The sequence below is a fragment of the Protopterus annectens genome, chromosome 12.part0 (genome assembly GCF_019279795.1).
Source record: "Protopterus annectens isolate FY-2018-M chromosome 12.part0, PAN1.0, whole genome shotgun sequence".
NCBI lineage: Eukaryota > Metazoa > Chordata > Ceratodontiformes > Protopteridae > Protopterus > Protopterus annectens.
Window position 1 is genome coordinate 288,842,178 of NC_056746.1, and position 25,268 is coordinate 288,867,445.

Genomic DNA, 25,268 nt, shown 5'->3' on the forward strand with positions numbered 1-25,268 from the left:
CTGTGCTGAGCCTGCATGTCCTCCCTGTAGTCGCGTGGGTTTCCTCCGGGTGCTCCAGTTTCCTCCCACATCCCAAAGACGTGCTGTAGGTGGATTGGACACACTAAATTGGCCCTAGGTGTGAGTGTGTGCATGTGTGCGCCTTCCGTGGAAGGTTGGGCACCGGGCTGGCAACTCGACACCGTAAAACTCCACTGCCAATCATGAGCGGGCAGGTGACCCACTGTGGTGACCCTTAACCGGGAAAAGTCGAAAGAAGACGACTAGTTTATATCAACAGAATGAAGGGGCAGACGTCAACTTAGTAATTTGCTTTGGGGCAAATGTCAGGTACATTTTTTTAGGATGGTTTAAGTCTCTTCACAGGACTTTCATAAACAGCAGGGTGATGAATGCTGGAAGGACCTTTACTAGAATCTGATGCAGAGTCTCGTTCTTGATGCAGAGTCTCGTTCTTGGTTTGGCTTATCTGAAAGGGCCTTTTTTCCACTAGATAAACTACCAATATTTCTCTGATTCTCCTAGTTGCACATCTGAATCATTGTAAAAACACTCATAGGTACTGTGTTCCTCTCACAGGCAGTATAGATTATGGAAATACCTGTCACTGGGTGCAATATGCCTGCTGCAAAGCCAAGGTTTGAACAGTAGCTGTTGTGTGATGTTGGTCAGAAGATGCAGGTCTCAGGCTGTATGTCAAAGGAAAGTAAACACAATGGCAAAAACACAGATAAAAAAATGAAAGAAAATGGGTTTAAGGATTCTGAAGTTTCAATTACTTAGACGCAAAAACTCTAAAGTATGACAAACTTGTTGACAAATGTCTATGTGAACTATGTGAAACAGCCTGGAGTAACCTCCTTGATATCTAAACTTCATATGCAATAAAGAAGAATTAGAGATGGGAGCAGCCTTAAGAGTTGCAGACCTTGAGCAGTCACGATCCCTACATTGTATAGTCCCTACCTGTTACTGAAGATGAACCCACTTTTTAGCTGACGCACAAATGCCATCATTTCAGAGAACTTTTGTTAAATGCCATATAGTCCCAATGAAAAGATGATGGGCAGAGTTTTTAGACCTACCTCAAAAAAGAGGAACCTAAGATACACAGGATGAATCAACAGGCGATGAATTAAGTCCTTTAGAAAAGCTTACCAGCTATTTATGTCCTATGGCAGGACTAAAATGACAATCTGTCTCAAAAAAAGAAGTTATGTACTCACCATAACGTTCCATATGAGTAGGTAAAAGTACAGTTTTGTACCTACCATAAATGTAGATGTCCGATAGGTATGCATCTGCAGTCCTTACATATGGGTTGTCCTGCCTCAGGCAGCCCCTCGGTCGGCCGGATTCCAAAGTCTGGGTCCGGCGTCGGCTGATGTCGCCTCCACCCCGACGTCAGAGCGCCTGGGATATAAAAGAGTCAGCCAACGCCATCTTCCTCAGTTTTTCTTGCCCCAGATGCCAGTTGCCCTCTAAGTAAGGCTAAATTTGGAGAAATGAAAAATTCCAAACATGCACAGCAATAAAAAACAAATACACCATAAAAGATAACCCCAGCTAGCTAAAAGGAGGGATAGGTATCCAAAATATACCACAGAGGGGTAGGAGGGGGGGAAATCCTGACTGCAGATGCATACCTATCGGACATCTACATTTATGGTAGGTACAAAACTGTACTATGTCCTTCAAGGATGCATCTGCAGTCCTTACATATGGGTAGAATACCATAGCCAAGCTGGGGGAGGTAGGACCTAAGAAAAGGATGGTGTAACTAACATTCCCTGCAGGACTGCAGTAGCAAAGCCTGCTCTGGATCTGGAATATAAGGGCAAATTGTAATGCTTGGAAAATGTATGCACGGAGCTCCATGTAGCAGCTTCTAAAATGTCCTTTGTAGCCACCCCTCTTAAGAAGGCTGTGGAGGTGGCTGTTGCTCTGGTGGAATGAGGCCTAATGTTAGCTGGCACAGCTTTTCCATGAAAGGAGTAACAGAAACGAATGCAATTTTCTATCCATTTTGAAATTGTCTGTTTGGAAATTGCTTTTCCTTGTACACCAGCAGCATATGCTACAAAGAGTTGGTCAGTTTTTCTGTAAGTTTTAGTTCTGTCCAAGTAATACCGCAACTGTCTGTGGATGTCCAAAGTATGCAGAAGTTTTTCTCCTTTATTTTGTGGATTTGGAAAGAAGGTAGGCAGGTGAATAGCTTAGTTCAGTGAAACCCTGGATACCACCTTCGGCATGAATGAAGGATTGGTTCTCAAAGATGCTCTGTCCTGATGAAAAATGAGAAATGGCTGAACTGCCATGAGGGCCTGTAACTCAGATACTCTTCTCGCTGAGGTTATGGCCAGGAGGAAGGCAGTCTTCCAAGACAGGAATTGTAGCTCTGAAGATGCTGCTGGTTCAAAGGGAGGAAGAGTTAATTTTTCCAACATAAAGTTAAGGTCCCATGTAGGCACTGGTGGTTTCCTTGGAGGGTTGATGTTTTTTATCCCTCTTAGAAACTGTCTTAGCAGAGGATGAGAGAATACAGGTGGGTCAGTGTTGTACTCTGCTGAAATTGCTGAAGCATGGATCTTTATGGAGGAGTAAGAAAGGCCATTATGGAGCATTTCAGCCAAGTATTCTAGAATATGTGGAATGCTCATGATTGTCGGATCTTGACCCTTTGCGGTGTTCCAGGTACGAAATCTTTTCCATTTTGCTGAATATGCTTTTCTTGTGGAGGGCCGCCGGGCTTCCATGATGATATCCTGTACCCTCTTGATATCCTGTACCCTCTTGGATAGTTTATCCTGGCGAGGAGTCAAGGTATTTTCCAGGCTGTCACCTGCAAGGTTTTTAGACTGGAGTGCAGAGTCTTGCAATTGTGCTGTGTCAGAAGCAGTGGCCATTGTGGTAGAGGCCAAGGTTTCGTGCGTGACATGCTCCTTAACAGTGGGTACCAGTGTTGTCTTGGCCAGTCCGGGGCTATCAGGATTACTTTTGGTTGCTCTATCCTGATCTTCAGTAAGACCTTGGTCATTAATGGAAGAGGTGGGAATGCATATACTGTTAGAGTATTCCAGTTGAATGAGAGGGCGTCCACTTTCCATGCTTGCGGATGGTATGTCCTTGTGCAGAATTTCCTCAGTTGATGATTGTGGTGGGAGGCAAAAAGATCTGTGTCTGGCATTCCCCATGCATGTGTTATCTGGAGAAATATATCCGGGTGTAACATCCATTCGTGTGGATCCATGATGTTTCTGCTCAGGCTGTCCGCCAGAACATTGTCTTTTCCTGGTACGAACTGGGATTGTAGTTCTATATTGAGTTTCAGGGAAAGGTCCCACAGATTCATCGCCAGCCTGCAAAGAGGGTATGAATGGGTACCCCCTTGCTTGTTTATGTACCACATAACTGTGGTATTGTCTGTCTTTATTAACAGGTGGCCTTGGTGCAGGAAGAGCCTGAAGGCCGCGATGGAATGTATCACTGCCAGCATTTCCTTTTGATGTGCAGATGCAATTCCCTTTGTGTCCATTGCCCTTGAATGCATCTGCCTTCCATGTGAGCTCCCCATCCATGGTCTGAGGCATCCGTTGTAATGGTTTGGCTGATATGTGGCTTGCTGAAAGGCAGGCCCATGTTTGACTGGCTTGCTTTTGCCCACCACAGGAATTCCTTTTGAAGGCAAGGAATGAGGGGGATCAAAGTTTCTAGACTGTGACTGTGCTGAGACCATAGACTCCTTAGGTACCATTGTAGTTTCCTCATATGCAGCCTTGCTTGTGGGATCAGAAGAATGCAAGATGCCATGAATCCGAGGGCCTGCAGGATCTTCCTCGCAGTTAGCTGGGTTTGTGCGGTCAGATTTCTGAAATAAACCAGTAGCTGTGCTTGTTTTTCTTCTGTGTGAAAAGCCATCTGGGTGTTTGTATCCAGTTTTTCACCCAGGAAAATTATTCGTTGGGATGGAACAAGTCTTGATTTCTGAATGTTGACTGTGTATCCCAAGGCCTGTAGTAGTCGGATGACATAGTTTAAGTGTTCTACCAGTGCTTGCTGGCTGTCCGCTTGTATGAGGCAGTCGTCCAGGTATGGGTAAATTTGAATCCCCTGAAGTCTGCACTGTGCTACTACTGATGCCAGGCATTTCGTGAATACTCTGGACGCAGCAGATAAGCCAAATGGCAATGCTGAGAATTGATAATGCTCTGTACCTGCAAGAAATCTGAGGTGCCTTCTGCAACTTTGTCTGATAGGGACATGCAGGTATGCCTCCTTGAGGTCTAGAGTTACCAGCCAGGACCCCTTGCCCAGCATGGGAAGGAGTTGCTGTAAGGTCAGCATCTTGAATTTTGGCACGATGAGGTAAGTATTCAGTGCAGACAAGTCCAGTATTGGTCTCCATTGCTTTTCTTTTCTTGGAACAAGGAATAGTCTGGAATAAAATCCTTGGCCTTGTTCTGAGAGAGGAACCCTTTCTATTGCCCTCATTTGAAGTAGCTTGGAAATTTGTTTGAAAGCCTCTGCCCTTTGGTTTGGTGGCAGGTTTGGCATGCCTTGTCTTTTTGGTAATGTATGAAAATGGAATCTGTATCCTTTGTCTATTATTTGCAGTATCCATTTGTCCTTTGTAATGCTGTGCCAATTTTTTGAGAATAAAGATAGCTTTCCGCCCAGAGGTGCTTCCAATTGAGCCCTGGTTGGCGGGGTCATAGTCAAGTCATTGAGATGGTCCTTGTGTAGTAGTTGTAGGTCCTGCAGTACCTCTCTGGTTTGGAGGCTGCCATTGCCGTCCTCTGTAGGAGCCTCGAGCTTGCCCTCTACCTCTGGCACGCCTGTTTCTGCCTCTTTGAAATCTGTCTGTGTCCGGAAAGGACCAATTCTTAGAAGGCCAATTTCTGCTGAATCTTGGTGGCTGGACCTGTAGGAAATCTTTGACTGTTTGTACCGATTTAGCTTTTTCCTCAAATTTCTTTAAGACCTCTTGAGCCGTGGAGCCAAATAACTTTTGTTTTTCCAGCGGAGCATCCAGAAGTTTTGCTTTAACATGATCTGGCAGAGTTTGTTCCTTCAGCCAAGCATGTCTACGTATGACTGCACCTGTCATTGCTGACCTACATGAAGCTTCCAATGCATCATAACCACACTGCAAGAAATGGTTGCTAACCTGCTGGGAGTTATGTACCAGATCCTGAAGGGCCTTGCGATCTAGGGGTTCAGGTGAAGAAAGTTTTTTATGCAATTCATGTAACAAATACTCTTGGTACTGTATCATATGGAATTGACAATTTAATGCCCTCATAGACAGAGTGGAAGAAGTATACACCTTTTTACCCCATCTCTCTAAAGCCCTGGACTCTCTTTCAGAAGGGAGAGGGTTTTTAGTAGTGGTGGTTGCAACCCCTTTAGGGCCCTGGGAAATAGTTTCTGGGTCAGCAGAGTGGCCCTTGTAAAGGAAATGATGCGAGTCCAGGACCCTGTAGTACCTATCGGGTTTGACAGGAGCCGAAGGAAGGGAGTCAGGGGAAATACTAGACTCAGAGTACACATCATCAATAACATTTAAAACCGGAGGAATAGCCAAAGGTCTATGTTGAGGTAAATGCAAAAAAGTTCTTAATCTCTTCCTGGAGTCAGAGAATTCCTGGCCCTGCCATTTGAAATGCTCTCTCATGGAGCGGAGGGTCTCCCCAAAGGACAACTCTTCAGGAGGGGAGGCCGAGGGTATAGATTCCTCTGCATCAGAATCCTCATAGGCCGTAAAGGCCTCCTCCTGGTAGTCTGATAGGGCAGAGTCATCTGAGGCCTCATCAGAAGACTGGGGATCTGTCTGCTCAACCCTGGGCCTTTTGTCTTGAGGAGGTTGAGCGCCCCTGTCCGGATGTGGCTGAGAGCCCCTAATTAGGGAAATAAGGTCCTCAGCTAAACTTAAAATCTGTGACCCGGTAGTGGATCCCTGAGGAATAGTCTTGGGAGGGAGAGATTTTGGCTGTTTAGCAGCTTTAGCACGTGTAAATGCCTTAATGGACATGGAGACAGGAGGACTGGCTGCCCCACGTGCTGGAGTAGTCTTATCTAGAGAAATGGTGTCAGATATTTCCAGAGCACCGGTTTCAGTAGGAAATTCTATAACCGACTCCGAGGTGGCCTCCGGGGCCGAGATTGTCGGTTGCGCAGTTTCGTCGGTCGGAAGCACCGAGGATTCGGTTTCAGCATAGACCGAGACACTCGCGGTAGGCCTGGGCGTGGTTTCGGCCGAAACCACGGACCGCGTGTGTCGGTCCTTGTCTTTCCGTTTTTTGGGTAAATGAGGAGTCGGAAGCTCCGACGGCATAGTGAAACAGTATTTTTCCCAAAAAATTCCTCTGCGAACTCCGCCCGACGCCTAAGAGTGCGCCTATTGAAAGAGGCACAGGCTGCAAAGGCCGAGACGTCGTGGTCTCGGCCTAGGCAGGGTAGGCAGTAAGAGTGGAAATCCTTATGAGGTATTTGTTTCCCACAAGATAAACCATTATTAACTTTAACCGTTTGATCTGACATCGGCTGAGGCAAGAAAGAGTCCCCAACGGGGTACTTAGCTTTTTGAAGTCTTCGGTTAGCTGAAATCTTAGGAGCTGGCCGACCGGCACTTGCGAACTGCTTCTGCTTCGGGCACTGCGCGACAAGAAAGACTGAGGAAGATGGCGTCGGCTGATGCTTTTATATCCCAGGCGCTCTGACGTCGGGATGGAGGCGACATCAGCCGACGCTGGACGCAGACTTTGGAATCCGGCCGACCGAGGGGCTGCCTGAGGCAGGACAACCCATATGTAAGGACTGCAGATGCATCCTTGAAGGACATCTTCATTTGTCAGCAAACCGTGGGTTACGGATCCGATACAGATCCGAGCCGGCAGCATACCAAGCAAAAAGATCCGAGCTCCAAGCTCCTTCCCCTACCCATACTGCACTGCAACCTCTTTCCAATGACACCAACAAACTAACCTGAGACCCCTAAATCAAGGACAAACCTCTAACTCGTGAACTCTGCACACTGAGTTCAGCAAAAAAACCCGCCAAGGTAAGGAGGAAGGAGGGGGGGACGGTTGCTGACAAATGAAGTTTACCTACTCAAATGGAACATTATAGTGAGTACATAACTTCTTTATCTGAAGTAGTTAACTTCATAGCAACCTGTGGGACAGAGTCCCCAGCTACCCGAAATCTTGGGAGGCCCTTAAGTAAGGATATTCCGGAGCACTGCAGAGCCAAAAGAAGCCCTTCCTCTAGACACCAAATCCAGTTTATAATGATTAATAAAGGTGTGAGAAGACGCCCAGGTAACCGCTGAGCAAATGTCATCCAGGGAAACTCTAGACCAGAATGCTGCAGACGTCACCATAGAAACGTGTAGAATGAGCATGAACTTCTACTGGTTCTGGTAAACCAAGCTCTCGGTATGCTTGTAGGATGCAAAGGGAAATCCACCTAGCCAGAGTCACCTTTGAAACTGGTTTCTCTAAAAAGGGCTTAGCAAAGGAAACAAAAAGTTGATCAGATTTGCGAAAGGCCACCGTCCTGTGCAGATAAAAACCTAACTGCCTGTGAACATCCAGAAAATTCCCCTTTGTTCTGAAAATTAGGGAAAAAGACAGGCAAATTAATAGATTGATTAATATTGGTCTCAGAAGCAACTTTAGGAAGAAAGGATGGATTAGTCCTTAGAGATACCATGTCCTTATGAAACATAAGGTATGGGGGTTTCATAAAAAAGAGCTTGCAGTGCCGACACTCTCCTTGCTGAAGTTGCAGCTACTAGAAAGGCAGTCTTCCATGACAAAAATTTTAAGTCAACTGATGCTGAGGGCTCAAAAGGAGGTGCAACTAAGGCCTGAAGAACTGCAGTCAGATCCCACGGTGGCGATGGATTCTTAAAAGGGGGTCGCAGAAGAAAAGTGCCTTACAAAAAGGTCTTACAAATTCTGGCAGCAGCGAAGGAGCCTAAATTGTCTCCTACATGGAAATGAGAAATAGCCGCCAGCTGTACCTTCACTGTGGAGGAGCTGGCTCCTTGTTGGAAGATATGAGACAAAAAGTCTAATACCGCTGGAATCGGAGCGGTAAAAGGGTCTAGATTTCTCTGTGAAGCTCAAATGGAGAAGTGTTTCCATTTGCTAGAATAAATTTTCCTGAAAGAGGATTTATGTGCTGCAACCAAGATAGATTTAACAGGAGAAGAGATACTGGGAGTCCTAGCAATTAATGGAACTGGAGCAGCCAAGCTGTGAGCTGCAGTCTGTCCAGATTCAGAGGAAGCATTCCCGAGGGATGATGAATTAGATCCGGAATGGGATCCAAGGTGGAGCTATGAGATGAGACTGTAGGTAGGGGACCCAGACTTGATGAGGCCAGAATGGGGCTATGAGGATCAATCTGCTCCCCAACCGTCTAGCTTTCTGTAAGAACTTTATCATGAGCGGGAGCGGGGTATATGCATAAAGAAGACCGGGTGGCCAAGCATGAACAAGAACGTCTCTGGGGCTTTCCCCCCTCGGGGGGATTAGAGTGAAAAACTCACTGCATTTCGCATTGGAAGGCAATGCGAAGAGATTGCAGCAAGACTGACCCCACTTGATGAAGTTCTGTTCCGCTACACAAGGGTTCAGAGACCACTCGTAAGGAGAAAGGATAATTCTGCTCAATTTGTCCAAGATGTTGGACCGACCCGGAATGTGTGCTGCTATCAGAAAGCGGTTGGTGGAGATCGCCCATTCCCAGACTCTCATGGCTTCTCGACAAAGAGGATAGGCCTTGGTTCCTCCAGGTTTGTTGATATACCAGACCACTGACATATTGTCTGACTGGATCGCAATAGTTCCCAGAGGTAGATAAGCATGAAGGGCCTGCAAAGCTAAAAGAACTGCTCTCATCTCTAGGACACATATGCAGAACGGTCTCATTTCGAGTCCACGTGCCTTGAACAGTCCTGCCTGAAAAATGCCCCCCCCCCCAGGCGGGAGGCATCCGTGGTCACCGTGGCTTGGGGTTGGGGTGCAAGAAAGGGACGTCTCCCCTGCAAATTCCGAGATTGGAGCCACCACTTGAGAGCATTTCTGCACACACTGCTCAGAGGGATTGGAAAATCTAGAGGTTGAAGAATCGACCACTGAACTTGCAATGTCCACTGTAAAATTCGCATATGCACACGAGCACAAGGGATCAGGTTGATAGCTGCTGCCACAGAACCTAAGGCTCTCAGGACTAATTCTGCAGGGGGTGCAGGGGACTGCAGGAGCACTAACACGAAGTGTCAGGCTGTGTAGTCTGTCTGGGGTTAAGAATGCCCTGGCCTAGCAAGAATCTATTCTCGCCCCTATGAAGTCTAACACAGGTTGAAGGGAAGACTTCCTTAGGTTTATGGTAATCCCTAGCCGAGGTGATATCCGGAGAAAGAAATCTCTGGCTAGCAAGAGTAGATGCCTGGTGGGGGCAGTGAGAAGCCAGTCGTCCAGGTACGGAAAGCCCTGAATGCCATGAAGTCTCAGGTGGGCCGCTACAACTGCCATGACCTTGGTGAACACCCTGGGGGCTGCGGTGAGAGCGAAGGGTAGGACCCTGAATTGATAATGACCGACCCCTAGCCGAAAGCGGAGGAACCTCCTGGATCGCCTGTCAATCAGAATATGGTAGTATGCATCCTTGAGGTCTATCGAGCACAACCGGTCTTCCTCCTGCCGGAAGGGCAGGATGGATTGAAGCGTGACCATCAGGAACGTTTCCTTGGCAATGAACAGGTTCATTGTAGACAAGTCAAGAATCGGCCTTAGGTCCCCCGTCTTTTTTGGCACCAAAAAGAACCTGGAATAGATGCCTGATCCGGACTAGTCTAGGGGTACCTGCTGGGTGGCTCTTTTTTCTAGTAGTATTTGTATTTCCCAGGCCGCAGCCTCCCTCTGAATGGGTGGGACATCCGGGAGGCACTTTGTGGGGTTTGTTTATGAAGGGAATAGAATAGCCTCTGGATATTATTCGCAGCACCCAGCGATCTGTCGTGATGGACTCCCATTGGGCTAGATGCATCAAAAAACGCCCCCCCCCTGACTGCCCCCAGAGAGGAGCAGTCGGGTAACCCCTCAGGGTTGCTGCGCGGGTCGCTCTGAAAAGGGTTCACATGACCAGATGTTCTTCGGCCCCCATCTGCCTCTGGGCCAGCATCCACCTTGTCCCCCTCTGCCTCTGGGGGAGGAGTCGTCCTGAGCGTTCCGGGACGCTGAGTTTTCTGGAACCAGTTTCTTTTGCCTTCGCTGGTTCCTGGAGAAGGACCTTTAAGGATTAGAGAAGCGGATCCTGACGGCTGACAGCATCTTCCCATCTTTCTCGCTCTGGAGAAGCGTATCGCGGACAGTCTTCCCGAACAGGGTGGAACCATCAAAGGGTGCGTTAGCAAAGAACGCCTTGAAGGGTTCTGAGAAGTCGCAAAGACGGAGCCAGGCATGACGCCTTAAGGTGATGCCAGACCAACTAGCCCTAGCGGCTCCCTCAGTGGCATGAGAGAGTAAACACTTGGACGTATTAGACACAGACTAGAGAGTGGCCATATGAGCCGAGAAGGTCCGTTTATCCTCGGCCGACATGGACTCCAGGGGAGACTCAGCGTACTCTTTTACGAGGTCCCGCTGCAGTCGAATTACGTGGGTCAAGTACTTCAGCACTCTTATAGTAAAGGTGACTGAAGCAAAAGTTCACTTTCCAAGATGGTCCATAGCACTGGACTCCTTGTCTGGGGGGGTGGACCGAGGAACCTTCTTGGGCGAGTTCCTTTTTTGTGACCGCCACCACCATGGCATCAACCGGGGAACCTTTGTTCAAAGAAACTCTGCCTGTGGACTCAGTATTTTGTCAGGTCTTTTGGGTAAAGGCTCTACAGTGTCCGGTTCCCTCCACACCCTGGTGGTGATGGGGTTCACCAGAGTTTGAGGTACCTGTGGGAAGTAATTCAGTAGTCCTTGGGTTGAAATGAAAGTACATGTACTCAAGTTCCTGTTCCAGCAGAAATTCCTTTATTGGCAGATGAGCTCTGCTTAGAAGATGTTTTTTCAGCCTAAGGACTATGGAATTACTGCATCCATATCTAAATGACTTTTCCTCCATATCATTTTGACAGTTCTAATCTAAGGTGAGAAGTAATTTAAGAGGAACACAATGATCATAACACACACAAACACACAGAGTGGTGTATCGGGATTTCTCTTGACCCCCCCCCCCCCCCCCCATGATAAGCAGCAGTTCTGATGTTCAAGGACTGTGATAATGTTGCATATCCCAAAGCACAATGGTGAAGTACAATACAACGCAGTGGCACAAAGATCAACTCTGATGACAGGCATTATTTAAACTGTAACTGGAGGCTAGGTGATATCCTGACAATTGCACCATCTGTATAGATCCCAGTCTTATTCCACATCAGAATCCTTATCAATCTCTTTCAACACCCCCCACGCCCCAAACAGATCCATGTGTGTGTGTGTGTGTGTGTGCATGCAAATATATATACATGGCTTTACTTCATATATTCAAAATGCTGAAATCCCGAATTTCTGCATTTTGAGGGCATGAAGCCGAAACCATAACACAGAAACCCCAGAAGGCTGAAATCACAAACCCGAACACACACACACTACACCACACACAAACCACAACACCTACACCACAAAAACACAACAAAACACCACACATACCTAGACTAAACAGAAGCAGGGGGCACGCCCCCCTGCATCCACCACGTGGGGGGCAGCGCACCCCACCCCCCTTACTTATGTATACCAACTCCAAGATAGCACTGAGGAAAAAAAACTCACACACATTCTACAATCCCTCTCAAACACACATAGTTACAAAAATGCTCACATACACTCACCTGAAAGTCCGAACACAAACATCCCAAACACTTCCCATAACATAGCGTCATTGCATAAGCGCGGATTCGACATTCGCGCTTATGCACTTTCGCCATACTGAAGTTATGACTTCATGCACTCGAAATGCTGAAATTCGAGATTTCAACATTTCGAATATATGAAGTGAAAAGTACAGTTGTGTACATTTACCATAAATGTAGATATTCGAGTGTATTCACCGTTGCAGTCATTACATTTGGGTTATCTGCTTGCAGGTAGCCCTCAGTCGGCCTGATCATCAAAGTCTTAGGTCATGCATCGGTTGCTGTCTCATCTTCCATGACGTCAGGTAGTCAGGGGTATAAAGCATGCAGCTGACACCATCACATCAGTTTTTCTTGCCCCGGATGTCAAGTGCCCCCATAATGGGAAGCAATTATATACAAGGTTACACCTTCAACAAAAAGCAAATACACCAAAAGTTTTAAGCATAGTAAACAAGAATAGCGGTACAGTCAATACAAGTCAGGGGGGTGGAGGGAGGGTACCCAGGACTGCAACAGTGAATGCACTCGAACATCTACATTTATGTTAAGTGTACACAGCTGTATTATGTTCTTCATGTTTCACTGTTGCAGCCATTACATTTGGGTAGATTCCCAAAGCTAAGGAAGGGAGGAGGCAATTAGATAGCATTAGGACCAGCTATAAGGCCCTGCAAGACTGCAGTGGCAAAATAGCTCTGGATTTTGAAAAAAATGGCAAGTGGTAATGCTTGGTGAAGGTATGTACAGAACTCCAGGTAGAAGCTTCTAGGATGTCCCTGGTAGGGACACCTCTGAGAAAGGCTGTACAGGTAGATGCAGCCCTGTTAGAATATGATCTTATCCCCTGTGGGGTAGGTTTTTCATGGTGCTTATTAGTAGAAATGGATGCAATAGCCTATCCACTTAGAAATGGTTTGCTTTGAAATAGCCTTCCCCTCTGCCCCTGCAGCAAACGCAACCAGCAGCTGTTCAGATTTCCTGAGAGGTTTAGTCCTGTCCAAGTAAAATCTAAGTTGTCAGTGTATGTCCAAGGAGTGCAGTATGGGCTACACTGGATACCACCTTGGGCATGAAGGAGGGACATCCTGTATTGCATGAAAGATGATGAGAGGCTCCACTGCCATGAGGGCCTGTAACTCAGACACCCTTCTTGCTGAACTGATGGCTAGAAGGAAGGCTGTTTTCCAAGAAAGGAATTTCAACTCTGCATTTGCAGTTGGCTCAAAGGGAGGTAGAGTGAGCTTTTCCAATATAAAGTTAAGGTCCCAGGCTGGAGTAGGGACTCTCCTGGGTGGGGTCTTAAGTTTTTGGCCCCATCTGGAGAATTGCTTCAGCAGTGGATGAAAGAAGAAGGGTGGGCTCTGTATTATAATGAGTTGAAATGGCCGAGGCATGAATTTTGATGGAAGAAAAGGAAAGGCCCTTGTGAAGCATCTCCGTTAAGTATTGAAGAGTGTGCGGTAAATTGGGCACTGTTGTGTGTCCATCCCCTGAGTTTGGCTCCAGGAACAGAATCTTTTCAATTTTTCAGCATAGGATTTTCTAGTACTAGACCTCCTTGCCTCCAGAATGACATCCACCTCTTGCTTACTGAGGGATGGTAATGGAGAGATCATATAATTAGCCAGGCTGCAGGGTTGAGGGTTTGAAGCTGTGGGGGCAGAATCTTGCCCTCCTGCTGGGACAGCAGGGTAGGGGGTCTGAGGCAGGTGCCATGGTTCCAGAAGTGACGCACTGTGCAGGAGGGGGAACACCAGTGTTGGCGTGGCCAGTCTGGTGCAATAAGTATTGCCCTTGGTTTGTCTGGTTTGATCTTTAGTAGCACTTTGGAGAGTAGAGGCAGAGGGGAAAGGCATAAACTGATGGGTTTTTCCAGGTGAAGGACAGGGCATCCACTTTCCAAGGTTTTTCCAGGTGAAGGACAGGGCATCCACTTTCCAAGCCTGTCTGTGGGGAGCCCTTGTGCAGAATTTGTCCAACTGGTAGTTCTGAGGGGAGGCAAACAGGTCTATCTCTGGGCTCCCCTATTTGTTTCTCAAAATGTTGAATATCTTTAGTTCCAGTTTCCACTCGTGTGGGTCCATGAGATTTCTGCTTAGGTCGTCTGCCAGTGTATTTAGCTTGCCTGGCAGGAATTAAGCTTGTAGGTGCACTTGGTAGCTCAAGGCTGTGTTCCACAGAGCCATGGCTACTCTGAGTGGGTTCCCCCCTGCTTGTTTATGTACCACATAACAGTGGTGTTTGTCCATCTTTATCAATAATTGCCCTGGATGAACGTGGACCTTGAAGGCTGTCACAGCATTCTGCAAAGCTAACATTTCTTTTTGATTGATATGCAGGTGCATTTGACTCCGGTTCAATTTGCCCTGAATGCAGTGCCCTGACAAGTGAGCCCCCATGCATAGTCTGATGTGTCTGCTGTTAGAGTTTGGGCGGCAAGGGTTAGAGTGAATGGCAGTCCCTTGTTATGGTGGCAGGCCTCTGCCCACCAAAGGAACTCTGTCTTTAAGCAAGAGATGATAGGAATAATTGATTCTAGGTCCTGAGAATGTTGACACCATAGGCTTTTTAGATACCACTGTAGTTTCCTCATATGCAGTCTTGCATATGAAATTAGTAGAATGCAAGATGCCATGAACCCCAGGGCTTGCAGTATTTTCCTTGCAGATAGCTGGGTCTTTGTGGCCATGAACATTTCTCTGGCGTGAGGTAGGCCATCTGGGAAGTTGTATTCAAGCTTGCTCCCAGGAATACAAATTGTTGGCAGGGTACTAGATGTGATTTCTTTTCGTTTATGGTGTATCCCAGAGAAGTTAGTAATTTCTTTACAAATGCCAAATGATTTAATAGCATGTCCTGGCTTTCTGCCTGAATTAGACAATCGTCTAGGTATGCGTATATTTGAATATTTCTTTGCCTGCAAAATCCAATGACTGGAGCTAGGCACTTTGTGAATACCCTGGGTGCAGTAGATAAGCTAAAGGGCAGTGCAGAGGACTGATAAGTGCATGTAGCCTGCTCTGAAGCATAGGTATTTCCTGCAAGATTCCATTATTGGGATGTGCAGGTAGGCTTCCTTTAAATCCAGTGTTGCCAACCAAGAATTTTTGCCTAGCATGGGAAGCAGTTGAAGAAGAGTTAGCATTTTGAATTTTGGGATTACCAAAAAAGTGTTTAGAATAGACAAGTCCAGGATAGGACGCCAGGAATTGCCTTTTCTGGATACCAGGAAAAGTCTTGAGTAAAAACCTTGCCCCCATTCCTCTTCTGGGACAGGTTGAATAGCCCTGATGAGAGAGAGAACCTGCTTTTGAGCCTCTGCCCACTGATTTGGGGGTAGGTCTGGCTAACCGTTTGGGGTTGGGTAAGGAGTAGAAGTGGAATCTGTATCCTTGGGAAACTATATTTAAAACCCATTTGTCTCGGGTAATGAATTCCTAGTTTTTTGCATGCAGGGCGATCTTTCCCCCTAAAGGAACAAGTCAGTTCAGCAGGGCTTGGAAGGTTTAAAGTTAAGTCATTGTGACAGTTTACCATAGGGGGGAGTCTTACTACTCCCAGTATTGGAAGTGGGAGCCCTCAACTGCTTAGGCCTGTGAGTACCTTGAGACTGAAGCCTGGGTGGTCTGCTGGTTCTGGGTATGGACTGAGAAGGCCTGGAAGAGGCAGGAAAGGACCAGTTCTTAGATGGCCAGAGCCTACTAAATCTGGGAGGCTGTACTTGCAGGAAATCTTTAACAGTTTGCACAGATTTAGCTTTTTCTCCAACTTTTTAAGTAGTACTTCTGCTTTGTTGCCAAACAGGCGGTCTTGGTTTAAAGGAGCATCTAGTAATTTAGCTTTAACATGATCTGGCAAAGATTGCTCCTTAAGCCAAGCATGCCATCTAAGTACAGACCCAGTGACAACAGCCCTGCAAGATGCCTCTAATGAATCAAAACCACATTGCAAAGTATGTTTTCCAACTTGTTCAGCAGAATGCATTAAATCCTGTAATTCTTCATTTTCAACACAGTCAGGAATCAACATCATTTTCTGTTTAAGCAATCCAATAATATGCTGCTGATACTTTAACATATGAAACTGGCAGTTTAAGGCCCTAATGGCCAAAGTTGCAGAAGTGTATACCTTCTTACCTCATCTCTCCAGGGCCCTAGAATCTCTATCAGAGGGGGTAGGGCTTTTGGCAGTAGTAGCCTCAATGCCTTTGGGTCCCTGTGAAATGGTCTCAGGATCCACAGTAGGATTCTTAAAGAGGAACTTGTGAGAGTCATGTACTCTGTAATACCAGTCAGGTTTTCTGGGAGCCGGAGGTAAAGTGTCAGGGGCCAGGCTAGATTCCAAGAAGGCATAATCTACAATGTCCAGTACAGGAGGGATAGCTAAAGGCCTGTGTTGAGGTAGGAGTAAGAATTTCCTAATCCTCTTTTTGGAGTCAGAGTAATCCTGGCTTTCCCAGTGGAAATGCTCCCTAAGAGCATGCAAATTTTCACCAAAAGAAAAATCCTCTGGAGGGGAATCAGAGGGAATGGAATCCTCTGCATCAGAATCCTCATGGGTAGATAAGGGCATCTCCTGGTCATCAGAGAAAACAGAAATTTCAGAATCCTGATCAGAAGAATCAGAAGAAAAATCAGTTCTAGGTCTCTTAGAGGGAGAAGGGTGGCTTCCCCTGATTAGAGTAATAAAGTCTTCAGCCATTCTTACTTGTCTTTTAGGCATAGGGGTCTGACCATGCTGTCTAGGCGTCGGTTTTCTAGGCGTGGATCGAGTTTTAGGCCTTGAAAAAAAAGATGGTGTTGGTTTAATATGAAGTCAGCAGGCCTGAATACACCCACAGAAGCCAGTGCCTGCACAGCGGATCTGGACTCATCCAAGGTAGAGACATCCACAGGTTCCACAGTCGAAGTATCTCGTGGCATACAGGACTCCGAATGGGTCTCAGTAGAGGCCTGCGAATCTGAAGTAGCAGGTATCAGGGGCTGCGAAAGCACCTCACTGAGTAATGGCGAACTGGTGACTAGCTTAGGAGAAGCGTTGTCGGCAGCCTTGGACCTATGCGGTCTGTCTCTGTCTTTATCTTTGTGTTTTCTCAGAATGTCGGTAGTTGGGTGGCTTACCAAAGCCATTTCTGGATAATTGAACAGAGTACCAAAATATTTAGATGTGAAAATAAACCAATGACGAATAGTTTGAGATTTGAATAAAGCACAAAATCGACAGCGAGGTACATCATGGTCTGGGCCTAAGCAAGAAATGCAGTACGAATGAAAATCTTTATGAGGTATTTGCTTTCTACAAGAAATACAACTGTTAACTTTTACTGATATCGGGTTAGAGCAAGAAAAAGGATCCCCAACAGGGAACTTGGCTTAGTTGAAGACTTCGGATCTGAAACTCGAAAATGAAAATTTCAGGAGTTGGCCGAAAGGCACCTGCGAACTGCTTCTGCTTCGGGCACCGCACAGCAAGAAAGACTGATGTAATGGTGTGGGCTGCATGCTTTATACCCCTGACTACCTGACGTCATGGAAGATGAGACAGCAACCGATGCAGGACCCAAGACTTTGATAATCAGGCCGACTGACAGCTACCTGAAAGCAGATAACCCAAATGTAATGACTGCAACAGTGAAACACAAAGAACATCCATATATATATATATATATATATATATATATATATATATACACACACACACTATATACACACATATATATATATATATATATATATACATACACACACACACACACGTACACATATGATATATACACACTTTATATATACATATATATATACACATATATATATATATATATATATATATATATATATATACACATACAGACAAAAATACACAGACGTATATATACACAAATGTCTATATGTTTATGCATAGAGACATACATTTACACACACTATGGAATTACACACATGCACAATATCAATATTTGGATATTCAGTTGTCTACAGTGACATGACAAAACATTTATTTGCAGCTGTCTCCTTTTACTACGGTTTCTGCAAACAGGATTGGTTAAAAGGTCGATGATCTGGTATGACAAGTATCTGTAGGGTGAGAAGGCTCCAACATTTTTTTTTTCTTAAACACTGCATATGACAGGATTTAGGGAAAGGTTTACTGAACAGACATACTAGTGATTTCTAGTACATCAGAGCTACTAAGCATCAAGGGGCCACTGGCCTGCTATGGTTTTCCTGTTCATCAGTGGTGTCTGGTAAATGGCATCAGAGTATAGAATTAGACCATTAAGGTCTTCTCACACAGCAATGCTACTAGGTAACAGAGACTTGGTGAGGTAAACTGACCTCCGGCTTTATAAGCATTCATGATGGATAAAGGGTACAAAGTATCACAGCCTTTCTTATACAGTCCATGCAGACAGGCTACTAATGCATACATGCGATATTAGCTGCCACAAAAATGCAACTTGATAACTGTAGAAGATAAAGTGACAGCGGCACAGCACAGGCTGTGGGTGCTACTTTCTCAGGCTGCATTATACAGCACTGGTGTTACTTGGTATATGTGGCACACCCCTCCCCTACTTTCCAACTGGAGGGTGACCTAATGGTTAAGGTGTTTGCCTTACAAACACAAGGTGCAGGGTTTGAGTCTCACAAGGGATAACTGGCTAAGCTTAAAATGGCTCGCAAGGGCAGTCAGCTTAGTACTAACCTATGAACCTATGAAAATATCCTGTGGGACATTCAGTCTACTAGCACTAGAACCAACGACGCAGTGCCAATGTGTCAGCAGTAGACGTCTCTGGAGTACCGGCTGGTGGTGGTGGTGTTGTGTCTTTCGGCTTTTCCCGGTTAGGGGTCGCCAGAGCGGAACTCCGGTCCACTAATGATTTGCAGTTGATTTTTACGTGCCGAGTTGCCAGCCCTGACACCCAACCTTCAACGAACACTAAACGAAGCATCTTACTGGGAGGCGACAACTCTAGGATTTTTATTTAACATAGCTCCACTGTACAATCTTCTACTAAGTGGCAAATCTCTGTTTATTTACTGGTATTTACTAATCATGGCACAGCACTGATCACAGCTGACCAATTTCAGACCACTGCCTTCTAACACAATTTTACAACTTAACTCACTGTACTTATGCAAATATATTTATTTTACGGGCATAAAAAAAAAGAGAACAAGATACTAACCTTTTACTTTTTATTTTCTAGCAGACAGTTACAATAAAATTCCCCTTCTTAAGTTAGTGTTACATTAACTTCCCATACAAATTACATAAGGAGCAGATTTGGTAAGGAATGGAATGAAAAATACCACAGCTGGAACTCTGTATTAAAGAATCACTTTCATTTTAAAATTAAGGCTGCAAGAACTGTGTAGTGTCTCAGTGCTTCTGATGTTGAGGATTTTTAATTTTTCTTTTGTTTACAAAATCAGATTAACTGCCGATTTCTGAGCTGCCACACTAGCTGAGCATTTCACATGATTCGCAGTCCTTGGATAGAAGACTCCAGAGTCTAATAAAAGAAAAGACAAAACAGCATTTCAGGTATTTGATCCTAAAACACTTCAGTTCCAGAAGTCTAATGGCTTTAAGTTTAATATTTGATCAAATTATGAAGATGTAAATGCATAATATCACATGACAGCCCTATTTACTGCATACTTTAGGTTACACACAAGCTATTAAAAACAGTGAAATACAAATAAATTTCATACAACTTGCTTTACCCACCTGAAGCCATTTCGAAAAGAATGTAATATGAAAAACAAAAGTATGCACATACATACCACACTTGTAACACTGAAAGCATAATCAATATTTCTAATAATAATAAAAACAGTCAAACCGAGGAGTCTGTGCAGCACAGGACCCATTCTGCTGCATAGACATCACTGAATCAAAACACTGGATGTGCCACCATATACCCTACATACCTCAGCATTCCATCTATGATTCAAAGACTTGTTTCATTATGCATGATACTTGTGGGCTACTGCTCTGCAAGTTGTTGCATGCATCCATAACTTGGTTGCACAGAATGAAATGCAGGAGAGCACTACTGGGGAGTTGTGGGAGTTGCATTCAAATAAAACGAGCAGACTCATGCCAACCATCTTCTTATACTATTTGGTAGCACCAAAAGGTACAAGGAGCAGGAAAAAAGCCAAAAAAAACACAGTGCTGCTGAAACTGTGGGTGCACAGTGCTCAGCCGTCCTCCCTCATCTAAAAATAAGGGACAGAACTAGTACAGCAAGATGGACAGTTTCCCTACTTTCTGAACTGTTATACAAAGTCTCTGTGCAAAATGGTGCAATCATGTTAAATATACATTGCACTGTGCAAGACTTTTGGCAACAAATGTAAGAAATGAACAGTTACACTTCAGGCAACCTTACAGTGTACAAAACACACACACAAGATGATTTGCTCTGCTCCACATAATCATTAATTTATACATGTTAAGATTCAGCATGTTTATTTTATCTTACTGGAATGCTAAAATAGTCAAATGCATGCAGCAAGGATGAAAAATAGGCCAAACAGCAAAAAAATTATGTAGGCAGCTTCATACACAGTACGTACCAAAGTCTCATGTTTCACAACATTCTGTTCCTAGTCTAGCCAGATCAATCATGACAGCAACTGAATATTTTTTTTTCAGACAGTTGAACTATAACTTGTAAACTTTTGTAAAATATATTCAAGACCCATTAATCATAAGTGATGATTCCCACTTTGACAAAGAAAGCTAACTGTTTTTCAACTCTCTATGAAAGCCAGCCAAGGAAGGAAACTCAAGCAGTCATTAAGACAGTAAATTCCTCAAGTAAGGATCATGGTTAGCAAAAGCAAAGATACAACCCTAGCTAGGGGATATAGTACCATTAATCTTTTAGGCAAGATGAAGCTCAACTCGTGTATGGACAAAAACAGAAATACCAGAACCTTGTAGATAAAACTAAAGCAAACTGCCAGCCAGGGAAAACTGAGCAAAAGAGGGACAATGTATTGGTAATGAGCAGTTCAAGTGAGTAACTTGGCAGCAGAGGTTTGCACTAACTTCAGGCAGTAAAGTTCGTTTGTGTGGCGTCTTAGGTAAAGGGTACTTTATAGTAATCCAGCTATGATGAGACAAGGGCATGAACCACTACTGAGAGATCAGCCTGAAATAAATACTGCTTTATTCTAGATATGTTTATTAAAAGAAAGCATGAATGTTTTATGACCAATGACACTTGGCCCCTAAAAGTCAGCCTCTGATGTGCAACTCCAATAATATACACTTTTCCAACAAATTCAAGCTCATTTCCATTATAAAATGAGATTAAGAAGAGAAAGAGTACACAAGTCTTTGAACTGCCATAGCTTCTGTTTTTGAGGTGTTCAGTTTCAACCAGTTACTTGACTATCTCAAGTCTACGACTTCAGGATGATCAGCTAAAAGATAAAAACTTTCCATTTCATGCTGAGTAAAGTATATATATATATATATATTTTTAAGAAAAACTATTCAACTTCCACATTTACTATACTTGTGTAGACCTAATGCATGGTACACTACTTTCTCCTGGTGACTGGCCTTTTTGTTTTCAACACATGAAACAATTTTCTATGCATTCACAGTTGTACACTAGACTCAACCTACTTCCTGGAATTACAACTATCTGTAATACAATATACTTCACTATATCAGATCTCCACTGTAGTACATTCATTATATCTTACAGCTATTATCTCTTCTGGCCTCCTTCGGATTTCCCCTCATCTTCCTCCAAGATTTTGTGCCCTTACTCTTTTCCCTTGTCAATACTGGTCCTCCTAAACCTATTTGTGTTGTGACTGTTTAGAGAGTTCCCATTTTGCCTTGGAAGATTACTCAGACTATACTTTATCACCTTCTCTACCCCAATTTTGGTAAAAAGCTCATCTCATGTAATTTCAGTTCATACCTCAGTACCTTGTTAATCAACTCTTGCAAATCCTTCTTTAACCTAACTTATTACATGTCCAAAAGACATGTTCCCAATCCCCCCTCTAGTTTAACTTGCATTTCCAAAACTCCTGACAAACTCCAAGAATATTTTGGGCAACCTAATTTGTCCAAGCACTTCCATGCAAATATGGATTTTCTGAATTCTGTTGCCACCCTATGTATCTTACAAATTCCTATCTGTCTCGTCTGTAGTTTTCCTATTTTTCGCTGCCAAACTTGCACTTGCTTACCTTTTCATTTTCTCCTTTCGCTCACTAAAGATCTACAGCACTTCTGTTATTAGTTTCTTCCGTTCTTCTTTCTATTAAAATTCTAACCACCTCTGGCTTTTTTCTATTCTTCAACATGTCACACAATTCCCTATACACCATGAGATCTTTCCATTCCAAATTGAATTTTTCTACAAAGTTTACCCAGCTCACGCGGGTATTCCCCCTTCTAAATTGTTTCCAATAGTACAATTTCCTTTCTCTCCTACAACAGTTTCCTAGCATGTTCATATTAAGTATGAATCTTTGTTTGCTTAATTCTACATGCCAAAGGCCAGATTTCTAAACTTGGTACTCCTACTCCTTCAACATGTCTAGTACATTGCTACTTTCTCATATAGCTTTTCTCTCATATCCCCATCTACAGCCTGAGACCAAACATTTATCAGCATCAGTATTGAACTATATCCTTCTTCCCTGAGCATCATCCATTTCCACCGCGACTCATAACTGGTATTCAGGAAGTAATACACCAAATGAGAAGTTATGTACTCACCATAACGTTCCATCTGAGTAGGTAGCTTCATTTGTCTGCAACATGTGGGTCTTGGATCTGATATCGGATCCGAGCCGGCAACTTGTTTCAAGCTAATGGATCCGAGCTCCTAGCTCCTCCCTTCACCCATAATCCCCTGCTAACCCTCCATGACCTCAGATCGAGTTTGCCCCTCAATATTTACCCAAAAAAAATGGGTATCCAACTACAAATAGATCTGAAGAAGGCCAAGGGGAAGGAGGGGGGGATGGTTGCAGACAAATGAAGTTACCTACTCAGATGGAACGTTATGGTGAGTACATAACTTCTAAATCTGAAGTAGGGAGTTCATTTGTCAGCAACCTGTGGGACAGAGTCCCCAGCTACCTGCACCTTGGGTGGCCATCATGGAAGGATATTGCGAAGCACCGCAGAGCCAAAGGATGCTCTCCCTCTAGAAATCACGTCCAGTTTGTAGTGGTTAATAAAGGTATGAGATGAAGCCCAAGTGGCTGCCGAACAAATATCATCCAATGGAACTCTAGACTTGAAGGCCGCAGAAGTAGAAATGGAGCGGGTGGAATGAGCACAAACTCCTTCTGGTGCGGGTCTCCCAGAGACTTGATACGCCAATAGGATACATTGAGAAATCCAGCGTGATAAAGATACTTTTGAAATTGCTTTCCCCAAATTAAATTTGGCAAAGGAAACAAATAGCTGGTCAGATTGCCTATGGCCAGCTGTTCTATGAGTATAAAAACAAAGCTGCCAATGAACATCTAATGAGTGCAGCTTGTACTCTCCCTTATTCTGATATTTAGGGAAGAAAACCGGTAAATTTATGGATTTATGTTGGTTTCTGATGCTATCTTGGGAAGAAAAGAGGGATTGATCTTGAGGTACACTCTGTCTGGGTGAAAGATCAAATAAGGAGGCTTCACAGAAAGAGCTTGAAGCTCCGAAACTCTCTTTGCTGAAGTGATGGCTACAAGGAATGCTGTTTTCCAAGACAGGAATTTGAGATCTACTGAAGCAGCGGGTTCAAAAGGTGGAGCAGTCAAGGCTTGAAGAACTAGTCTAAGATCCCATGGTGGCACGGCTTCCTTTATAGGGAGTCCAAGTAAGAAGGTGCCCTTGAGAAAGGTTTTACACAACTTGGCCAACATCAAAGGCCCTGTATCATGTCCCACATGGTAATGTGATGTGGCTGCCAATTGCACTTTGACAGTTGAACAACTAGCGCCTTCCTGAAAGAGCTCGGTTAGGAAGTCTAATATAGACGGAAGAGGAGCCGTAAAGGGATCTAGATCATGATGCTCCGCCCAGATGGAAAAACGTTTCCATTTACTGCGGTACACTTTCCTGGTGGAAGGCTTATGCGCTGCCACAAGGATGGCTTTGACTGGTGAAGAGATACCGGGAGTCCTAACTAGGATTGGAACTGGACCAACCAAGCTGTCAGTTTCAGATTGCCCAGGTTTGGGGTCGGTAAGTTCAATGGATGGGAGAGGAGATCCGGAGTGGGATCTAGAATCCAAGGAGGATTCACAAGGTGAGACCACAGGTAAGGGAACCAAATTTGCCGAGGCCAGAATGGGGCAATGAGGATCATCCTGCTCCCCAACCGTGAGGCTTTCTGTAAGAGTTGCAGCATCAGGGGTAGCGGAGGATAGGCATAAAGTAGACCGGGTGGCCAAGCATGCACCAGAGCGTCTCTTGGAGTTTCTCCTGGAGGGGGGATTAGAGCGAAGAAATTGTCGCATCTGGTGTTTGATGCAGATGCAAAAAGATTGCAGCAGGGTTGCCCCCAGATTGTGAATATCTGCTTCGCTACTAGTGGATTGAGAGACCACTCGTACGGGGTAAGAAGGGTGCGACTGAGCTTGTCCGCTAGGATGTTGGTCCGTCCCGGAATGTGCGTTGCAATGAGAAAGCGGTTGGTGGAGATCGCCCACTCCCATACTCTCATGGCTTTGCGGCATAGGGGGTAAGATCTGGTTTGCCCCTGTTTGTTGATGTACCAGACAACCGACATGTTGTCCGACTGAATCGCAATCGTTCCTATGGGGAGGAGATCCTGAAGTGCTTGCAACGCGAACAGCACCGCTCTCATCTCCAGAACGCTGATATGCAGGGAGGTCTCTGTGTCGTTCCACGTGCCTTGGACTGTCCTGCCTGAATAATGCCCCCCCCACCCGAGGCGGGAGGCGTCCATGGTCACCGTGGCGAGAGGGGGAGAGGTGCAGAAGGGACGGCCCGTATGGAGGTCCGAGGCTTGGAGCCACCATAATAGAGCCCTCCTGCAAGCCTTGCTGATAGCAATGGGGTGGTGAAGAGGAAGGGATAGAAAGGACCATTGCACTAGAAGTGTCCATTGCAGTACCCGCATGTTCAGACGGGCGCATGGAAGAAGCGTAATCGCTGCCGCCATGCAGCCTAGTGCCCTCAAGACCAATTCCGCTGGAGAAGTCTCTGATTGGAGGATAGCCCGCACATGGAGTTGCAAATTCCGTATTCTCTCGGAGGTTAGGAAGGCTCGTTGCTCTCTGGTGTTTATTCTGGCACCTATAAATTCTACGACTTGTGTTGGGGCCAGAAGGGA

General features: G+C 45.0%; 1 protein-coding gene across 3 annotated transcripts in view; it reads right to left on the bottom strand.

Moving 5' to 3' along the window:
* Positions 1-19,108: 19,108 nt before the first annotated feature.
* Positions 19,109-25,268, bottom strand: part of ARPC1A (actin related protein 2/3 complex subunit 1A) — a 1,267,577-nt gene continuing 1,261,417 nt past the window's right edge. For all 3 annotated transcript variants that reach the window (XM_044089354.1, XM_044089353.1, XM_044089352.1), the window contains exon 10: positions 19,109-19,439. In XM_044089354.1, coding sequence (XP_043945289.1) covers positions 19,401-19,439 — 39 coding nt within the window. In that variant the 3' untranslated portion in view covers positions 19,109-19,400. The remainder of the gene's footprint in view (positions 19,440-25,268) is intronic.